General features: G+C 35.0%; 1 protein-coding gene across 1 annotated transcript in view; it reads right to left on the bottom strand.

Moving 5' to 3' along the window:
• The window catches only part of LOC127862413 (multiple PDZ domain protein-like), a 248781-nt gene that overhangs the window by 166332 nt on the left and 64201 nt on the right, over nt 1-18248 (bottom strand). The window contains exons 3-7 of the mRNA XM_052401512.1: nt 14735-14869; nt 11194-11277; nt 9777-9875; nt 9117-9272; nt 1594-1717 (exon numbers count right to left, since the gene is read on the bottom strand). Coding sequence (XP_052257472.1) covers nt 1594-1717; nt 9117-9272; nt 9777-9875; nt 11194-11277; nt 14735-14869 — 598 coding nt within the window. The remainder of the gene's footprint in view (nt 1-1593; nt 1718-9116; nt 9273-9776; nt 9876-11193; nt 11278-14734; nt 14870-18248) is intronic.

Raw genomic sequence — 18248 nt, 5'->3', positions numbered from 1 at the left:
TTAAATATGACTTCCACTTTGTAAGTTTTAGTTATAAAGTGCCAACAATAAAGGGTAAGAGAAGTTCCTTCGAAATCATTGAATATTTTGTAAGGTTACGTTATGACAGAAATAGTATTAATTATTGTAAAACTACTAACATTCAGCAAAAATTCAAACAACACAGCCGTCCTAATACATGACAAAGCAATTAAAAGCCCAGTGATTTTTTCCTGCTTTATAATTTGTTTAAATTTAAAAAGTAAATAAAAAATGAACACATTTTCCAACCCTTAGATACTGATAAGCAGCAAACAGCATACAACCTAAACAGACTGTGAGTTATTCTCAGGCTGTTCTTATTTTATGCTGTTTGCACATAGCAATTTTCACACTGCCTCTGAGTGGGAAAGGGTTAAACTCCTATTGAATTTCAAGGTTAAAGTAAGCAATTCCTTCCTGATCTAAGGTAGTACCATGTAAACATTGTTTGTCTCTCTATAAATTCATTATCTCATATAAAAATGAAGTTAAAACAGTCCTTCACTGAACATACGAATGTGTCTTAAATTTCTGGAATTAACATTTTTTACATAAAAAAGTGAAGTAATCAATTTTGAAACCAGTATTTTTTAAATATTTTATAATACTGTTATTTGTAACAAAACCGTATGGTAATAAACAAGGTACATTCTGGACTAAATGCCACCCGTCAAAAAAAAAAAAGCTCTAGAAATTCAGTGTGACAACTTGCATACCTTAAAGAATGAAGTACAACCAGCAGCAAAAGCGATGCATATTTCACATAAATCCAGAAATGCATATCACAATTTTTCTATTAAAATGTGCATAAACAACTATGGACATCCTTAAACAAACTCAGCATAAAATGAACCATACCTCTTCTGCACTGCACCCCTACCTTTAATGCAATGTGGAATGTGCTAACTTGGATGTTAATGAAAAAGTCACAGCCAAGCTCATGTCATGATACTCATAGGTGCAGATCTCCCTTGGAACGTCACAATTGTAAATGAATTTCCCAATTAACATAAAAACAAGAGCTGTGCTTGTGAAACACAATGCCCCCTACTGCGCTTTGAAGTCCCACAGCAGCGGTACAGGCTAATCAGGGACATCACTTAACCCTTTGCATGCTGAGAAATTTGTCTTCTGCTAAAATGTTGTCTGCTGAATTTCTAAAATTAGCATTTTCTTCGATTTTTTTCAAAGAATACTATCCGAATAGCAAACAGTTTGGATCCTGATGAGACGCCACATTCTGTGGCGTCTCATCTGGATCCAAACTGTTTGCAAAGGCCTTCAAAATTCGGTTCCTGCACTAAAAGGGTTAATGCACATGCATTAACCCATTTATGCCTAGCGTCTAGAAAAAGGGCCTTGGCAAACAGCGCAGACCCAGATGAGATGCCACATGATGCGGCCTCTCATCAGGGTCTGCACTGTTTGCTTAAAGGAATTTCTGTAAGAAATATTCTAAATAAAGAAATAAATATACTAGACATCCCTTATTTTGGAAATAAATTGGTCCAATTTAGAAATATGGGAGAGTCCACTCGGCATAAATGGGTTAACATCACATATCCACCTCACCTGGTTCATTATCGCGACCGATATATCCAGCGATCGTAATCCCGAGACCATGTTGGGCATCCTTAATCAGCGTCACGTCAAAATAGACCACCTCGGGCGTAGACAGTTCATCCTGGTATTGAGGCTAAAAATAGAACATTTGTTAAGAAAGCGTATTTTGACACCTTAGAAGAAAATCTCAATATCTCCACTGTAATATTAAGAACTTAGTACCTTACTTAAAAAATGGAGAGTGGAAACCATGCTGAATGTTAAAAAACGCACTTAGTGACCCTGTGACCTAGTTTTAGGCCCGGAATGGCCAATGTTCAAACTTGTCCTAGAGATCATTTAGATAAAACTTGTGACCAAGTTTGGTGAGGATTGGATGAAAACTACTTGAATTAAAGAGCGGACAACATGGTGAGGTTTAAAATGCACTAAGATACCCCGTCACCTAGTTTTTGACCCAGCATGACCCATATTCAAACTTGACCTAGACATCATCTAGATACAACTTCTGAGTAAGTTTGGTGAAGATTGGATGAAAACTACTTGAATTAGAGAGCGGACAATATTGTGATGTTTAAAACGCCCTAAGTGACCCCATGACCTTGTTTTTGACCCGGCATGACCCATATTCAAACTTGCTCGAGACATTATCAATATACAACTTCTGACCAATTTTGGTGAAGATTGGATGAAAACTACTTGAATTAGAGAGCAGACAACATGGTGAGGTTTAAAACACACAAAGTTACCCCGTGACCTAGTTTTTGAACAGGCATGGCCCATGGTTCGAACTTGACCTACACATCATCTAGTTACAACTTCTGACCAAGTGTGGTGAAGATCGGATTTAAACTAATTGAAATAGAGAGCGGACACCATGCTCAATGTGTAAAACGTACTAAGTGACCCCATGACCTAGTTTTTGAACCGACAAGGCCCATGTTCGAACTTGGCCTTAAGATCATCTAGATACAACTTCTGACCAAGTTTGGTGAAGATCGGATGAAAACTACTTGAATTAGAGAGCGGACAACATGCTGAATGTTTAAAACGCACTAAGTGACCATGTGACCTAGTTTTTGACCTGGCAAGGCCCATGTTCGAACTTGGCCTTGAGATCATCTAGATACAACTTCTGACCAAGTTTGGTGAAAATCGGATGAAAACTACTTGAATCAGAGAGCAGACAACATGCTGAATGTTTAAAACGCACTAAGGACCCCGTGACCTAGTTTTTGACCCGACAAGGCCCATGTTCGAACTTGGCCTAGACATTATGTAGACACAACTTCTGACCAAGTTTGGTGAAGATCAGATGAAAACTACTTGAAATAGAGAGCGCACACTTAATACAGACCGACAGACAGACCTATATACCCCCCTAAACTTCGTTTGTGGGGGTATAAAAAGAAAAGTTCTAAAAGACAGTGTGTTTTTTTACAATTATTAGTTTACATTGATAAAATATCACAACTGGTATATTACATTACTTGAAAAAAAATAATACTTTCAGCATATTCGGTAATAAAATTTTGTGATATGAAATCAAAAGTACATCACAAAAATAGGTGACATAACGATATACAAACTATAAATAACACAAGTAGATTGATCATTTTAAGTAAATTAACTTATTACACACTGACATTATTTTTTTTATAAGTTTGTTTTGTTTTGTTTTAATGTAAAATACGCTTCATTTGCCAATACGCATGATACAATGCCATAACAAGTATCAATGCCATAAACATTCAATACATTACAAACGTACCATGTTACAATAATCCATGCAAAAGATATACCAATTAGGATCATAAAGAACAAACAAGTAAATAAGGAATCAAGATCAAACAAAGTATCCTTATAGACCCAGTACTTTTATGAATGTTGGGTAAGAATATTTAGTGTAGTAATGCTAGTTTACACGTATTTTGTAGACAAATTAATAGTTAGGGTTATACCATTATACATTCACAAAGATAGATAAAATGTTTAATTTTGAGAAAAAAAGTTCTTTTTTTCCAGATGATTAACAAATTGATTCCATTTAAATAAGTTTTACAATCAAAACTAAAATTACTAATATTGTTTTTTATAAAATACTTAATGTTATTATAAAATAACATATTACAAACATTTGTGAAGCAAGCATTTTAAGTTAAAATATAGAACTCATGAAAGACATAAATAAATGGCTGTGTCTGAGGTAAAAATGCTCTGCCAATAAATCGTAATTACAAAGCGGAAATATCCTTGCCACTTCTGCATTATATTACATTTGAAGTCTGTAATGCAGTAATGGAAAAGTCAATTATCAAGTTGCAATTTGCAAATTGTAAGTCTCTTGAAAAGTATATATGAGAATATGGCTCAACATTTCAAAAAATGATCTGTGCTTCTGATTGCAAATAGTGGGCTGTAATGTCTTAGCTAATTAGGGATGACTATTTCCGCTTTAATGGAATTTCTGTTTAACCCTTATAGCGCTAAAACCGAATTTTAAAGGCCTTTGCAAACAGTTTGGATCAAGATCAGACGCCACAAAACGTGGCGTCTGATCTTGATCCAAACTGTTTGCTATTCTGATAGTGGTTTTTGAAAAAAAAAATTGAAGAAAATGCTTATTTTAGAAATTCAGCAGACGACATTTTCCCAGATGACAAATTTCCCAGCATGCAAAGGGTTAAAGGAGAAAAACCCAATTTAGGTGAAAAGTTTAGTTTCTGATTAGCCTGTGCAGAGTGTTCATGATTTACTCTGTTTAGGAATGGAAATAAAGCTTTTAAAACTGGAATTTCATTAGAAAGTTACATAATCTATAACAAATCTAAGGGACAACAAACACATCAAAATGTGTATATATCTGCGGTAAAGTGTAAAACAGTAGGGTGCTTAAATCGCCTCTTTTTTTGCTATCCCCTAAATTACTTTCCCTATGGACTAGTCCAAACAAGTGGGTAAATCTTTTGAAATTTAATTAACTTCCGCAACTATTCAACAGTATATAAACAAGAGGGCCATCAGGCCCTAAGGCGCTCACCTGAAAGCCAAAGGAACTAGACTATTCTGAAAAAAATGCAAGCTGATTCATGAAGATTATTTTTGACCAAAAAAGTGACTGTAAACATGTTTTTTTTATTTCTGACCTTGTGACCTAGTTTTTGAGCTCATATGACCCAGCTTCAATCTCTGTCAAAATTTCATTGGGACAAATGTTCTAACCAAGTTTCATGAAGATTGGCCAATAAATGTGGCTAATATAGTGTCATCAAGTTTTCACTAAAGCCATATAAGGACAACCGCCCCCCCCTCGGCGGCCATGTTTTTCAACAAACCATAACCATTTTCAAACTCACTCAAGCTATTGTTAGAACAAATGTTCAGATCAAGTTTCATAAAGATTGGATAATAAATGTGACTTCTAGAGTGTTAAAAAGATTTTGTAGTAAATAGCCATTTAAGGAAAAATGCCACAACCCCTTGCAGCGTTTTTTTTACTGATCTCAACCATTTTTGAACTTAGCCCAGATATTATTAGTTCAAATATTCTGACCAAGTTTCATGAGCATTGGACCACAAATGTGACTTCTAGAGTGTTATCAAGGTTTTACCATACAGTAAAGCCATATAGACGAGTTAACGCGTGACGTCACACGCACCTGCAAAGTTTAGACTCCGCCCACTGGTTGGCAAAAGAGGTGCAATTTATATAAGCGCATATAGAGAAGGTTGACGAAATCTTCGTTTTTAATGATAATCATGCACAATATCGAATATAATTTTACTAATTATGTCTGAATAAAACATTAGCATGCAAGGAAATGCATCTTTGGAACGATTTTATTGTTTTTATTATTATTTGTTTTTACTGACAACGAACTCGGGATTGGAACACAATCTAAGAGCTCGGTGTGTGGTTAAACAAAAATCTCTCTACTTGGCACTTCATCGCGACCATTTTTAGTTAAAAACTTTGCAGAAATTTAAATTCTTTCGAATGAATTAAATTTAATGAACGAAAACAAATAAGGATAAAAACAAACAACGAATAGGTCAATTGTATGTACGCGACATAGGGTAACTGATTTGAACCTTTATGTGTCTGGAAAAACTTACCTTCTTACACATTCAATAAATTCTTTTATTTAATGTAATTGTTTTATTTTATTGTTCACACTAATTTTGGCACTCTTTGTTGCAGCATTTATATCCCGGTGTATAATTGCACCTTTGTTATCACAAACCGATAATCTCGTTATGATCGGATACTGTCCAGACAATTACAAAGAAAACATGGTGTCATAAACCCAGGGACCTACACTTGGACCCCTGCATAAACCACATGTTGCAGACGAGTGTCTGGTCAGTACACATAAGTCACGATACCTCTATGTCATATATCTCTATGTCTTGGCATATTGAGCAATCATTTAAGCCACATTTTAAAGCTAAAAATACTGATAAGTTAATTTAGTGCTCGGGCGATGGTTTTTAACCGAAGTCCCGAGGGTAAATAACCCCATTAGTCAGTTAAGTTAATTGTTTATGAAATATTTAAACAAAAATGAAGACATTTGTCGGAAATGTATTAACGGGAACGAGTGTATATATTTATTAGCCAGTTAAACTTAATAATCCATTGTTTAATAACTATACATTTAAATATTGTGCAATTTTACTGCTATGCAATTAAGGTATTTAACGGGTACCGGTAAAAGTTAACTCCGCTATTATGTGTAAAGATTGTACATTACTGCAGGGTCCGAAACACGATCATGAACATAAGCAGTCACAAAAGGGGCCGTTAGATAAATTAAATATATGCATCTATCATAAAATGCTATATTTTTATCACTCCTTATTACTAATAGAGATTTCAATATACATGCAAAGACAGTTACATTTGGGTAATTAATATGCAGGGTTTTTCCGTTTGTATGGTAAATTGAATTTATATTCATTCAATGTAAACGAAACGTAAATTCATTCAATGTAAAAGAAAATTACCACAATATTTAAAAATAGTACTGTATTCCGCTTTTTAGGGCTTTTTTATAATTGATTAAATGCACCTCTGACTCTATTGATCGCTGATGAAATAAAACACTATCCACACCACTTAAAATTATAATACAATTAAAATATGTTTTATGAGTGTTTAAATATAATTTATTCAAGTCTTATTATCAGAAAGAATACGGCTAATTTATTGTTTTGTTTTGTGGAATTGTCAGTATTAAGTCTTCCGATCACGTTTACTCTATGCTAATAACTACTTCGTATTTTTATGAAGAGGAAATTTTATTTGTGAATATACATTTATTTGGTACTAAATATGCTATATTTGCACTTTTTTTTAAAGAGTTTTAATGTTTATTTCGTATTTATTATCAATTTATTGACTAAACAAAAGCCCTTTATACATGTTTTACGTTACTGTAACCAGTGTTTTTGCCAACCAGTCAGTGCGCATGCGCGGAAAATCCCGAATGTAAACAATAACAATTAACTCGTCTATAAGGAAAACTGCCCCGCCCCATGGGGGCCATGTTTTTCATTCAACTGGAACCATTTTTGAACTCGTCCAAGATATTATTGGGACACATGTTTTGACCAAGTTTAATGAAGATTGGACTAAAAATGTGACTTCTAGAGTGTAAACAAGGTTTTACTATAGCCATATAAGGAAAACTGCCACGCCCCCTGGCGGCCATGTTTTTCAACCAACCGGAACCATTTTCGAACTCGTCCAAGATATTATTGGCACACATGTTCTGACAAAGTTTCATGAAGATTGGACTAAAAATGTGACTTCTAGAGTGTTAACAAGGTTTTACTATAGCCATATAAGGAAAACTGCCACACCCCCTGGCGGCCATGTTTTTCAACCAACCTACACCATTTTCGAACTCGTCCAAGATATTATTGGGACACATATTCTGACAAAGTTTCATGAAGATCGGACAATAAATGTGACTTCTAGAGTGTTAACAAGGTTTGCTATATATAAAACTGCCACGCCCCCTGGCGGCCATGTTTTTCAATCAACCGGAACCATTTTAGAACTCATCCAAGATATTATTGGGACACATGTTCTGAGTAAGTTTCATGAAGATTGGACAATAAATGTGGCCTCTAGAGTGTTAACAAGGTAAATGTTGACACCCACGACGCACGACGGACAAAAGGCGATCACAATAGCTCACCATGAGCACGTTGTGCTCAGGTGAGCTAAAAAGAAAACACTTGAAAAACAAACATTTAAGACTAAGAAATTCCTGAAATTTCTTTTAGTAAATGTCACAAATCCTTTTGGCACTAAGGGATTCAAGATATTGTCTAATGTGAAACATCATCAACTTGATTATTAAACATTGTTTTGAATACACCAACAATAGTTATAGACAATACAACAAAAAAACAAACATTTCCTTCCTAATTTCAAACCCCATTGCACATTGTAATTTGTGAATCTGAGAAAAAAACAGGTGAAAAGACAAGAAAAAGAACAGAAAAAACAATCAATCTGAGATAAAAAAGAATTCAATTTTATCAAAGAATGAAATGCCCCACAGATGAACAGGCAAGACAAACAGCAGAAAATACAATCGCACTGTCTACAAACCAATTATTACACACACTACAAGAGGAATCAATCCGGAAATTAACTCCAGAATGAAATCTTAGAAAACAATTTTTTCGCTACAATCCAAACCATGGTCTGAAAATTAGCAGAAAGATCTTATTAAGACCTTATTGCCCCATTGGCGCAAAAAGGTACCATGTGCCTTCTAATTTCAATATCACATAGTACCTTTTTGCACCTAACCGTGATATATAACAACCTATTTTTACGGATACTTCATTTCAGATCCGGTTGAAATTGTCATCAGAATAGCAAACATGCAATTTTATGCCTCCAGTGACGCACATCATGCAAATATGGGTCTTATCCAGAATGTGGCCATATATAACTAAGCAGTCCAGTTTAACCCATTTATGCCTAGCGTCCTGAAAAAAGGACATTGCAAACAGCGTAGACCCAGATGAGACGCCGCATGATGCGGCGTCTCATCTGGGTCTGCGCTGTTTGCTGAAAGGAATTTCTGTAAGAAATATTCTAAATATAGAAATAAGTATACTAGACATCCCTAATTTTGGAAATAAAGTGATCCAAGTTTGAAGGATGGGAGAGTCCACTGGGCATAAATGGGTTAAAGCTACCCTGTCTGCTAATGAGACCATGAAACCAGCTCAGAAGCAAAGTGAAGATGGCTATATGCAAAAGCGTAAAACCAGACCAGCCTGACGTTACTTGCAGTCTGTTCAGGTTTAATGCTGTTTGCTGCTCATTAGTACCTTATGGTTGGAAATTAAGGCTTAAAAACTTGCATGTAGCGAGAAGGTCTTAAATTAAATTTGATTTTCTAAGGGACTATGGGACTACAAATGCATCAAAATACTTATTTGAGTGGGAAAAAAGGATAATAATTCATTACAGTTGCATTACTTTGAATAGAGAATGCACCTACCACGTGAATGTCCACGTTGAGCATCATATCCCGCTGCCGTTGCTGCTGACGCTCATAAAGAAAGTGCTGGTCCATTTCCGCCTGCTTCTCAATGATCATCTGATCTTGCTTGGCCAGCAGGTCCATGATCTGCTCCAGGTGTTCGTTCAGGTGTACCTGTAGCAAAATTTGGTGGAATTAACACACAAAGAAAGCGAACAACTGTTCTTTGAAATTTATTCTGCTATTTGTTCAGGAGTGGTGTACTGGTAGAATAATTTGGTGGAATCAACACCCACACAACTCAAAGAACTGTTAATTGAAATTTATTCTGCTATTTTTCAACAAATGCAAGGTCATAATTTCACATACCTAAAAGAACTGTTCATTAAAATGTATTCTGCTATTTAACAACGAATGCTAGGTAATAATGTCACATAACAAAAAGAACTGTTCATTGAAATTTATTCTGCTATTTGTTCACGTGTACATGTAGCATAATTACGTGCAATAAGCAGGCCCACAACTCAAAGTACTTTTCATAAAAATTTATTTTGCTATTTAGTAATGTGTACCTTTAGCATAATTGCGTGGAATAAACATGCCCACAACTCAAAGAATTGTTTATTAAAAATTTATTCTCCTATTTAACCACAAATGTTATGTCATAACATCACATACCGTGGGAACGATGGGGGCCTCTGGGTTCAGGTCCCCTGAGGGCTCATTGATTGGTCGAGCCACAATGAGGCGCACATGGCTACCGGCCTGGCGCAGCACCTGCAGTGATTTTGTTTGTTTTATATTTTACAGCCTCTTCCTTTTGGATTGAGAAAGATAGAGCAATAAGCCATTAAATTAAGGAAAAATTAAACATTATAAACATAATCATGAATAACAGTATTCAAATTGTTTTTAAATGAATGTTTAACTGCATTTTTAAGTATGAAATTTTATTGTAAAAGTTTTATATCTTATTAGAAAATTTTGGTCATAATTATGTTTTGGGGGAAAAAATGTTACTTTTTGTTGTTGGGGAAACAGCCTGTAAGAGGCCGTCATTTTGGGCAAAAAAAAACTTTGTTTTTTTTTTGTTCAAAATCGGGGCTGGTATCCGGCCCCATTCACAATGGGAAAAAGTATTTATTTTGCCCAAATCACACCTCAAAATTCCCAATTAAAAGCTAAAGCTAATTATTTTTTTTTAGCAACATCATTTTGTTAATCTCCTATGCAGCTTTAGAATTACACTTTATTAAAATATATTTTTATAAACCAGAGTTCCGCTGTCCGAAACATATAACCCCCATACAGGCCTCTGAACTGGTGACCCCAATTTCAATAGGGGTCATCTACTGTCAAAGGCCAATGCACATGGGAAATATCAAGCCAATGGTTCAATTCGTTGATTACTTATTGAGCAGAAACAATTTTTACACTTATCGTGACAGTGACCTTGACCTTGACCTTCAGCCTAGTGACCCAAATTTCAATAGGCGTCATCTTCTGTCCAAGGCAATGCACATGGGAAGTATCAAGGCAATCAGTCAATTGGTTGATAAGTAATTGATCAGAAAACATTTTAACACTTATTGTGACAGTGACTTTGACCTTAAACCTAGTGACCCAATTTCAATAGAGGTCATCTACTGTCAAAGGCCAACGCACATGGAAAGTATCAAGCCAATCAATCAATATGTTGATGAGTTATTGATACAAAACGATTTTCACACTAATTGTTACAGTGATATTGACCTTTGATCTAGTGACCCCAATTTCAATAGCAGTCATCTACTGTCCAAGGCAAATGCACATGTAAAGTATCAAGCCAATCGGTCAATTTGTTGAAGAGTTTTGATCGGAAACCAACTGGTCTACTAACAGACTGACAGACTGACATCCAGCAAAACAATATACCCCTCTTCTTAAAGTGGGGCATAAAAACACATTATAAATTCTCATTTTTGAAGCATTTGTAAGCAAAAAAACAACAAAACTTAATTCCCATTTTTGGTCAAAACGCTGCGATTTTTCCCAATGCAAAGGAACCCAGCCGCATTCCCAAAATGGTGAAAAAACACACTAAAAAACCACGTACCTGAGCCACCTGTTCGGAGCCGTATCCCCGCACATCAACATTGCCGATCTGTATGATGTGGTCACCGCTGTGCAGTCGACCATCCTGTAACAGAGAAATTTAAATGGTTTATCCCTTTCCCACTCAGAAGCAAAGAGAAAATGGCTATGTGCAAACAGCATAAACCAGAACAGCCCACGAGTAACTTGCAGTCTGTTCAGGTTTTATGCTGTTTACTGCTCATCAGTACCTTGGGATTGGAAATGAAGCCTTTCAAACTTGAATACAGTTTGAAAGGTCTTTAATTAAAAGTACAAGCAACAATCTAAGGGACTACAAACAGGTTGAAATACATATCTATGTGGTTAAGGGTTAATCAGATGCTCCTGTACAAAATAGCAATAATTAAATGCTGCAAATTCAGTGCTAGACCACATTGATTAATTGGAAAAAAAGCACCTTAATTTTCTGCAAATTTTACAGCGCCTTTACAAAGCCTTCACAGACTTTGAATTCAATTAGTGTCTTCAAACAAGGGAATATTAAATCATCATAAGTGGGTATAGACTTAAAATTGTGGAGATCATTTTTAAGAACATTCATTGCCATTACTGAACTCTGCTTTTGTACAATTCAAGATGAAGAGCTTTGCTGTCTATTACAGGAGACTTGTTCTGTAAGAAAGGTTTTATTTCTTCATACAATGCAGCCCATGTGTTTTTGTTGTGCTAAACAAAATGGCTAGAAATCCATATTTCTGCAACAACTAAGTATGGTGTGCCCTAAATCAAGATATTTGATTTTTAATACGAAGAAATGCATGTTGGCTTCTATAGGGCAAAAACAGGCACAATATTGCACATGTGGCAGATTAATTGACAGCCCAAGGCTGGTAGTAGTAAGACATTACCTGGGTAAAACCATTACTTGCTGCCTTTAACAGATATCTCAAGAATGCTCCCATAATAGGGATCAAGCCCATGCAGGACTTTACTACCAATAGACTGATTCCACTATGCAGGGATGGAAAATAACCTACCTTCCCAATGAAGTACAGTGCACAATTTTTAATATTTTACTGATCCATTAAAGTTAGGACCTTTTTTTAAAACTTGGCACAAAACCAGCTAAAAGGAGTAGAAATCACCATTCATTTATAGGTTATAATTATCAAAGGTTCCCTATGAGCCTAACATAGGGAAAACTTGGCTAAATGTAAGTGTGTTAAGTCTTCACTGAATTTTCATTTAGATTAGACTAGAAAAAAAAAATTCCATAACAGAGTCTTCCCAGAATAGCAAGTGCAGACTGCACAGGCTAATCTTGAATGTCACTTTAGGCACATGCATTAAGCCAGTGTTTTTTTCCAACATTTTGAGAATATGGCTGGGTACCTTTGGAGTGGGAAATTTTGGCGTTTCAACTAAAATTAGGAAAGTAGTGTTGTTGTTGTTTGGATAAAAAAACAAGAGGACCTGAAAGGCCCAAAGTCGCTCACCTGCGATAAAAAGAAATGACCTGTTTTGTGTAGCCCAAGATAGCAATGGAACAAAATATTCTAACCAAGTATCATGAAGAATGAACAACAAATGGCCCCTTGGCGGCCATGTTTTTTTAACAGACCTGAACCATTTTTTAACTCTTCCAAGATATGTCTAAATTTCTTGAAGATTGGGAAAAAATGCGTCTCCTAGACTGTTCACATGCTGTCACTATATACATTTAAAGAAAACTGCCCGACTCCCTGGCGGCCATATTTTTTCACTGATCACGACCATTTTCAAACTCATCCGAGACATCCACATAACTAATGTTTTGACAAAATTTCATGATGATTAGGCAAAACATGTGACTTCTAGAGTGTTCACAAGCTTTTTTACTATATAAATGTAAGGAAAAAGACCCCCCCCCCCCTGGCGGCCATGCTTTTTTACCGATCCAAACCATTATCGAACTCAACTGTCCTATCCAGGTGTGGTAGTGCAGTCTCCTTCGCTTACGCAGGATGGTTACAAGTTATGTAACTTTTTAAGCACTTATGTAATGTGGAAATATTTATTTGACAAACTCTTATTTCGGTCAGGATGAATATACTGACTGGTTGTAATTCAATTAACTAAAGGCGTTCAGTCAGGGACGCCTAAATACACTCAAAGAATTTATTTATAAGTGAAAACCAAGGCAGCTTTAACAAAAATAACAAATTTTTATTCCAAGAACTCGGAAAATGAAGAACACTGACAGAAAATTAAGAACAGGTACAAGCCAAGTCTAAAGAATCTAAGTATCGTTACAAAAATGAACAGCATACAGCAAATACCTTAATGAATGTAAAAAGAAGTTCAAAATCTGTAAAAAAAAACTGATATAAATATAAGTTACTGTTAGTCTAGAAACTACTGTGCTTCAAAAATCTAGTTTACAAAATAGGTCATATTTAATCTAAATAACAATATTAAGGAGATTAGGAAACTTCAGTGACTCAAATGTAAAAATAAGAAAAAATTACTACAGTTATTGAAATAGAATAGAGTCTTTCTAATTTAGAAAATGCCAAATAAAAATAATCTAAATAATAAGAATAATTTAGAAAATAATGCCAAAATGTCTTGATGCTGGTGTTAAAAATAATTTAGAGTTTAATTATTTCAAAATTCCAACCTTTTTCAAGAGCTGTTAACTTTTCAAGAAAGCATCAAGAGGTGTTTAAATCAGCCAAAACAGCTTATTTTATACAGTTCAGAAGAGATCAATGGCAGAGTAGTCAATTTTCCCTCAGAACAGTGCATTTATCAATGATCAATATCTTCCCGTATTCCAGAGCAGAACTAAAAATAGATTACTGAACCAGGTTAAACAAGGGAGATAAAAAACAAGAGATGAATTTGTCAGAAACACAATGCCTCTTATTGCGCCGCTTTGAAACCATAAATTTGACCTTTGACCTTGAAGGATGACCTTGAACTTTCACCACTTAAAACGTGCAGCTTCATGAGATACATATGCATGCCAAATATCAAGTGGCTATCTTCAATATTAAAAAAGTTATGAACAAACTTTAACAAAGGTTAAAGTTTTAGGAAAGAAAAATACAATGATATTTGACCTTTGACCTTGAAGGATGACCTTGACTTTTCACATCTCAAAATGTGCAGCTCCTTGAGATACATATGCATGCCAAATATGAAGTTGCTATCTTCAATAATGCAAAAGTTATCAATCTTTAACCAAGGTTAAAGTTTTGGGACACACACAATGAATGAATGAATGAATGACAGACAGGCCAAAAACAATAAACCCCCGATTTTGAGATCCGGGGGCATATAAAAACAGTATAATTTTTCTTAAGGTTGAACTTATATGAAATGGATGGGAGTTAATTAAACAAAAGATCTAAACAAAAAATGTTTTTTGTTTGTTTTTCAAACCTTTCATTGGGAATTTTAAGCTCCCATTTGAATTTTTTTTACTTTGTTCCACTGAGAATCGGGCCGATTACTGGACCAGATTTTGAATGAAAAAAACACTGTAAGCCCTATTTTCCCACGAGTCAGATACATACCACGTGAGCCACGCCTGCAGGGAGTATCGTCTTGACGACCACGCCCGTACTGCGCCCTCCAATAATTCCGAAACCCAGTCCTGTGCCGTCGTTAATAAGGTCAATAACTTCAATCTGTGTCCATTCTGTGTTCAACTGAAATATACAAAACTGGAATATACAAGACTGAGATAAACAAGACTGGAATGTACAAGAAGTAAAGTGCCCTTGTTGATAAGCTCCCATAAAATCATTGATTTTAAGGGAAAAAAATCAATCTGTGTCCATTCTGTGTTCAACTAAAGTATACAAGACTCGAATATACAATAAGTAAAGTGTCTTTGTTGAAGAAGCTCCCATACAATCCTTGATAAGGACAATATTTTTTTTTTGCCCAATTGGGTAAAGACCCAGTTCCAGCCCAATTGGGAAATATGTGTGCCAAAAACCCTGAAATCTGGAAAATTCACTTCTTGAAGTCTTCATATTTTAAAATAGGTTTATTTGATGTTTGCTCCCAAATACTTTAAAATTGATTGCTATTCAAGTGTTGTCAAGTTGTCAATATTATATTTACTAAGGTTTTAGCCATAAAGCTACATAGGGAAGCTAACTAACTGCTGCGTTATATTTTGATTTATATTTATTTTATTTTTTTAAGGGAGGGGGACCTTCAATTGGGAATTTTTTTGCCAGAAATTGGGAAATTGGTAGTGTTTACCTAATTGGAAAAGTGCCGTTTTTTGGTGCTTTATAAAGAAGGAAACAAAAATCGCTAAAACAAGAGGCAAAGTGCTGATAATATGGTCAATAACTAAAATATACACAAGGTAAACTTGAGCTGCCCTCTGGGAAACTGAGGCTTCGTGTGTGCGTAAAAATTGTTGTCCTAGATTAGCCTGCGCAGTCTGAACAGGCTCATAAGTGATAACACTTTCTGACTAGACAGGAATCTTCGCAGTGCAGCTCACTTTAAATAGCCTTAATTGAATCAAAGCTAGTGCAATAATAGAAACCATTTTTAACACTTGGCTCTTATTTTTCCCTTTACCACTGAGATATGTATTTTGACACAATTAAAAGTCCCCCAAAAAGTAAAATTTTAATAAAGACATTCTTACTAGATTTAAGTTTTAAAGGCTTCATTTCCAACCCTTAGATGCTGATGAGCAGCAAACAGCATAAAACCTGAACAGACTGTGACTTACTCTTTGAACATAGCCATTTTCACTTTGCTTCTGAGTGAGGAAAGGGATAACTGCATCAAATCAAGTGCAATAATAGCAAACTTTTTAAACTCTAGGCACTTAACTTTAACTTTATAAAAGCAGGAAAATGCACTTTTTGCTCCCCCAAAAAACAGCGCTTTTACAATATAATTTCAATACAGCGTTATCTATCACTTCCAAACATATTACAATATTGCATTAATATGGAATCCCAGAACAGAGATGACACTAAACCAAATTTACATTTTTTGGCTAAATATGAGCACATATAAATTTCCCATGTGACAAAAATGTTATTTATATGATAATGGGGCACTTCGATATCTTTAGGTAACAGTCATCACATGCTGCTGTTCTTCACAATTTCCCTCTGGAAAAAAAGTGTTTAATGTATCAAAAGACTTCACATATCCAAGTCTCTATTCTGTATTATAATGTTATAAACCCTTTACTCCTCAGATATGAATTTTGACCTCTTTGCAGTTCATAAGAAAATAAAATTAAAATAAATACTTTGCTTAATAGATTCAAGTTTGAAAGGCTTAATATCCAATCCTAAGATACTGATGAGCAGCAAACAGCATAAAACCTGAACAGCCCACAAGTAGAGTAACTCGCAAGATGTTCTGGTTTTATGCTGGTTGCTTATAGCCATTTCATATTGTTTCAGACTGGGAAAGGGTTATATTCACCCTTTACCACTTAGATACGTATTTAACGCATTTGTAGTCCCTCAGAAAGTTACATTCAATTAAAGACCGTTCAAACTAGATTCAAGTTTTAAAGACTTTAATTCCAACCCTTAGATACTGATGAGCAGCAAACAGCATAAAACCTAAACAGCTGCTTAGCTACTCGCAGGCTGTTCTGGTTTTATGCTGTTTGCACATTGTTTCAAGGTGGGAAATGTTTTCATTAATTGTGCTGTTATGTTAAAAAAATGAGTTAAAAAAAAGCTCAGTTATTTTTCCAGAATGCTGCAATTCCATTAAAACCAAAGATTGATAGGTATATTAATGGTATTTTAACAGCTTAATTGTGACCGGCAATCAGATTTCACTATGGTAACATATACATTATAAACTGTTCAACAACATCTGTTTGCCTAATATAGCATCATACATTAAATTGACATTAGATTGGCATGTCATTTGTCACAAGTTATATTTGCCGTGCTCTGTCAAAAGGGGTTTTATTGCATGTGCAGCAAGAGTCTTCCTAGATTGCAGTACCCACAGACTAATCAGGGACAACATTTACCCCCTAAACTGGATTTTCGCTAAGAAGAGACTTTCTGTAAATTACGAAAAATACCCTAAAAGCGGAAAGTGTTGTTCCTGATTAGACTGTGTGGACTGCACAGGCTAATCTCGGACAACACTTTAAGCACATGGCATTGCATTAAACCCCCTTTTCCCAGAGCAAAGCCCAAATTTAAAAATTGCATTCATGGGCATCGTCTCTTCTGGGTAATAATTGCATACAGTTAAAAAAATTAATTATCCAATAGGTTATGCACCGGACTGTTTTAGACATCTGTATTCTGCAGTTAACCCATACCCCATTAGAAGCAAAGTGAAAATGGCTTAAGCACCAAAACTTCAATAATGAGGTGTGAGGGCTTGTGCAACAAACCGTTAAAAGAAATGTAAACGTTGTTATTTTTCACAAAAAGTAAACATGGCCATTATTAATTGTTGTATGCACTGACTATACAAATTGTTCCACTGTAAATGCTGGGGATGATAACACATTTCTCATGCAATAAAGATTACTAAGGCTTAATTTGTTGTTGTTGTTGTTTTTATTTATTTTTGCCTTAATTTCATTAACAAGTATTCTGTATCAGTAAATTGAAAATAATAAAAAGATTGAAAGACAGAACAAATGAGACATCTTCCATATGTTTAATAGTCAATTACAATACCAGGTCATATAATAATGTATCTAATTTGCCCAATTGGTGCAAAAAGGTACCATGTGCCATCTAATATCAATTTATCCTGCCTCAGTTGCAAACATTGACCAAATAAAGCAGGGTTGGATAAACTAGTTGATATCCGGCAGTACATCACGTGACCGTAATCTAACCGTAAGTATGTATTCATACGCGCCGATTAACATGTTCTAATATTTGACCTTTGAAATTTATTGGGACGCATCATGAAAGTTATCGTAATATTATATATCATCATTTTTATCTTCTTAAAAATATATTACCGAACCAGACTTCCGTATTTATCATGTTCATTTACTTGATTACGCAATTGATGACGTATCTAGTGTGACGTCATTTCTCTGACAAA

This window comes from Dreissena polymorpha, chromosome 16 (genome assembly GCF_020536995.1).
Source record: "Dreissena polymorpha isolate Duluth1 chromosome 16, UMN_Dpol_1.0, whole genome shotgun sequence".
Lineage (NCBI taxonomy): Eukaryota > Metazoa > Mollusca > Bivalvia > Myida > Dreissenidae > Dreissena > Dreissena polymorpha.
The sequence above is the reverse complement of the archived record's forward strand: the minus strand, read 5'-3'. Positions and strand labels throughout refer to the sequence as shown.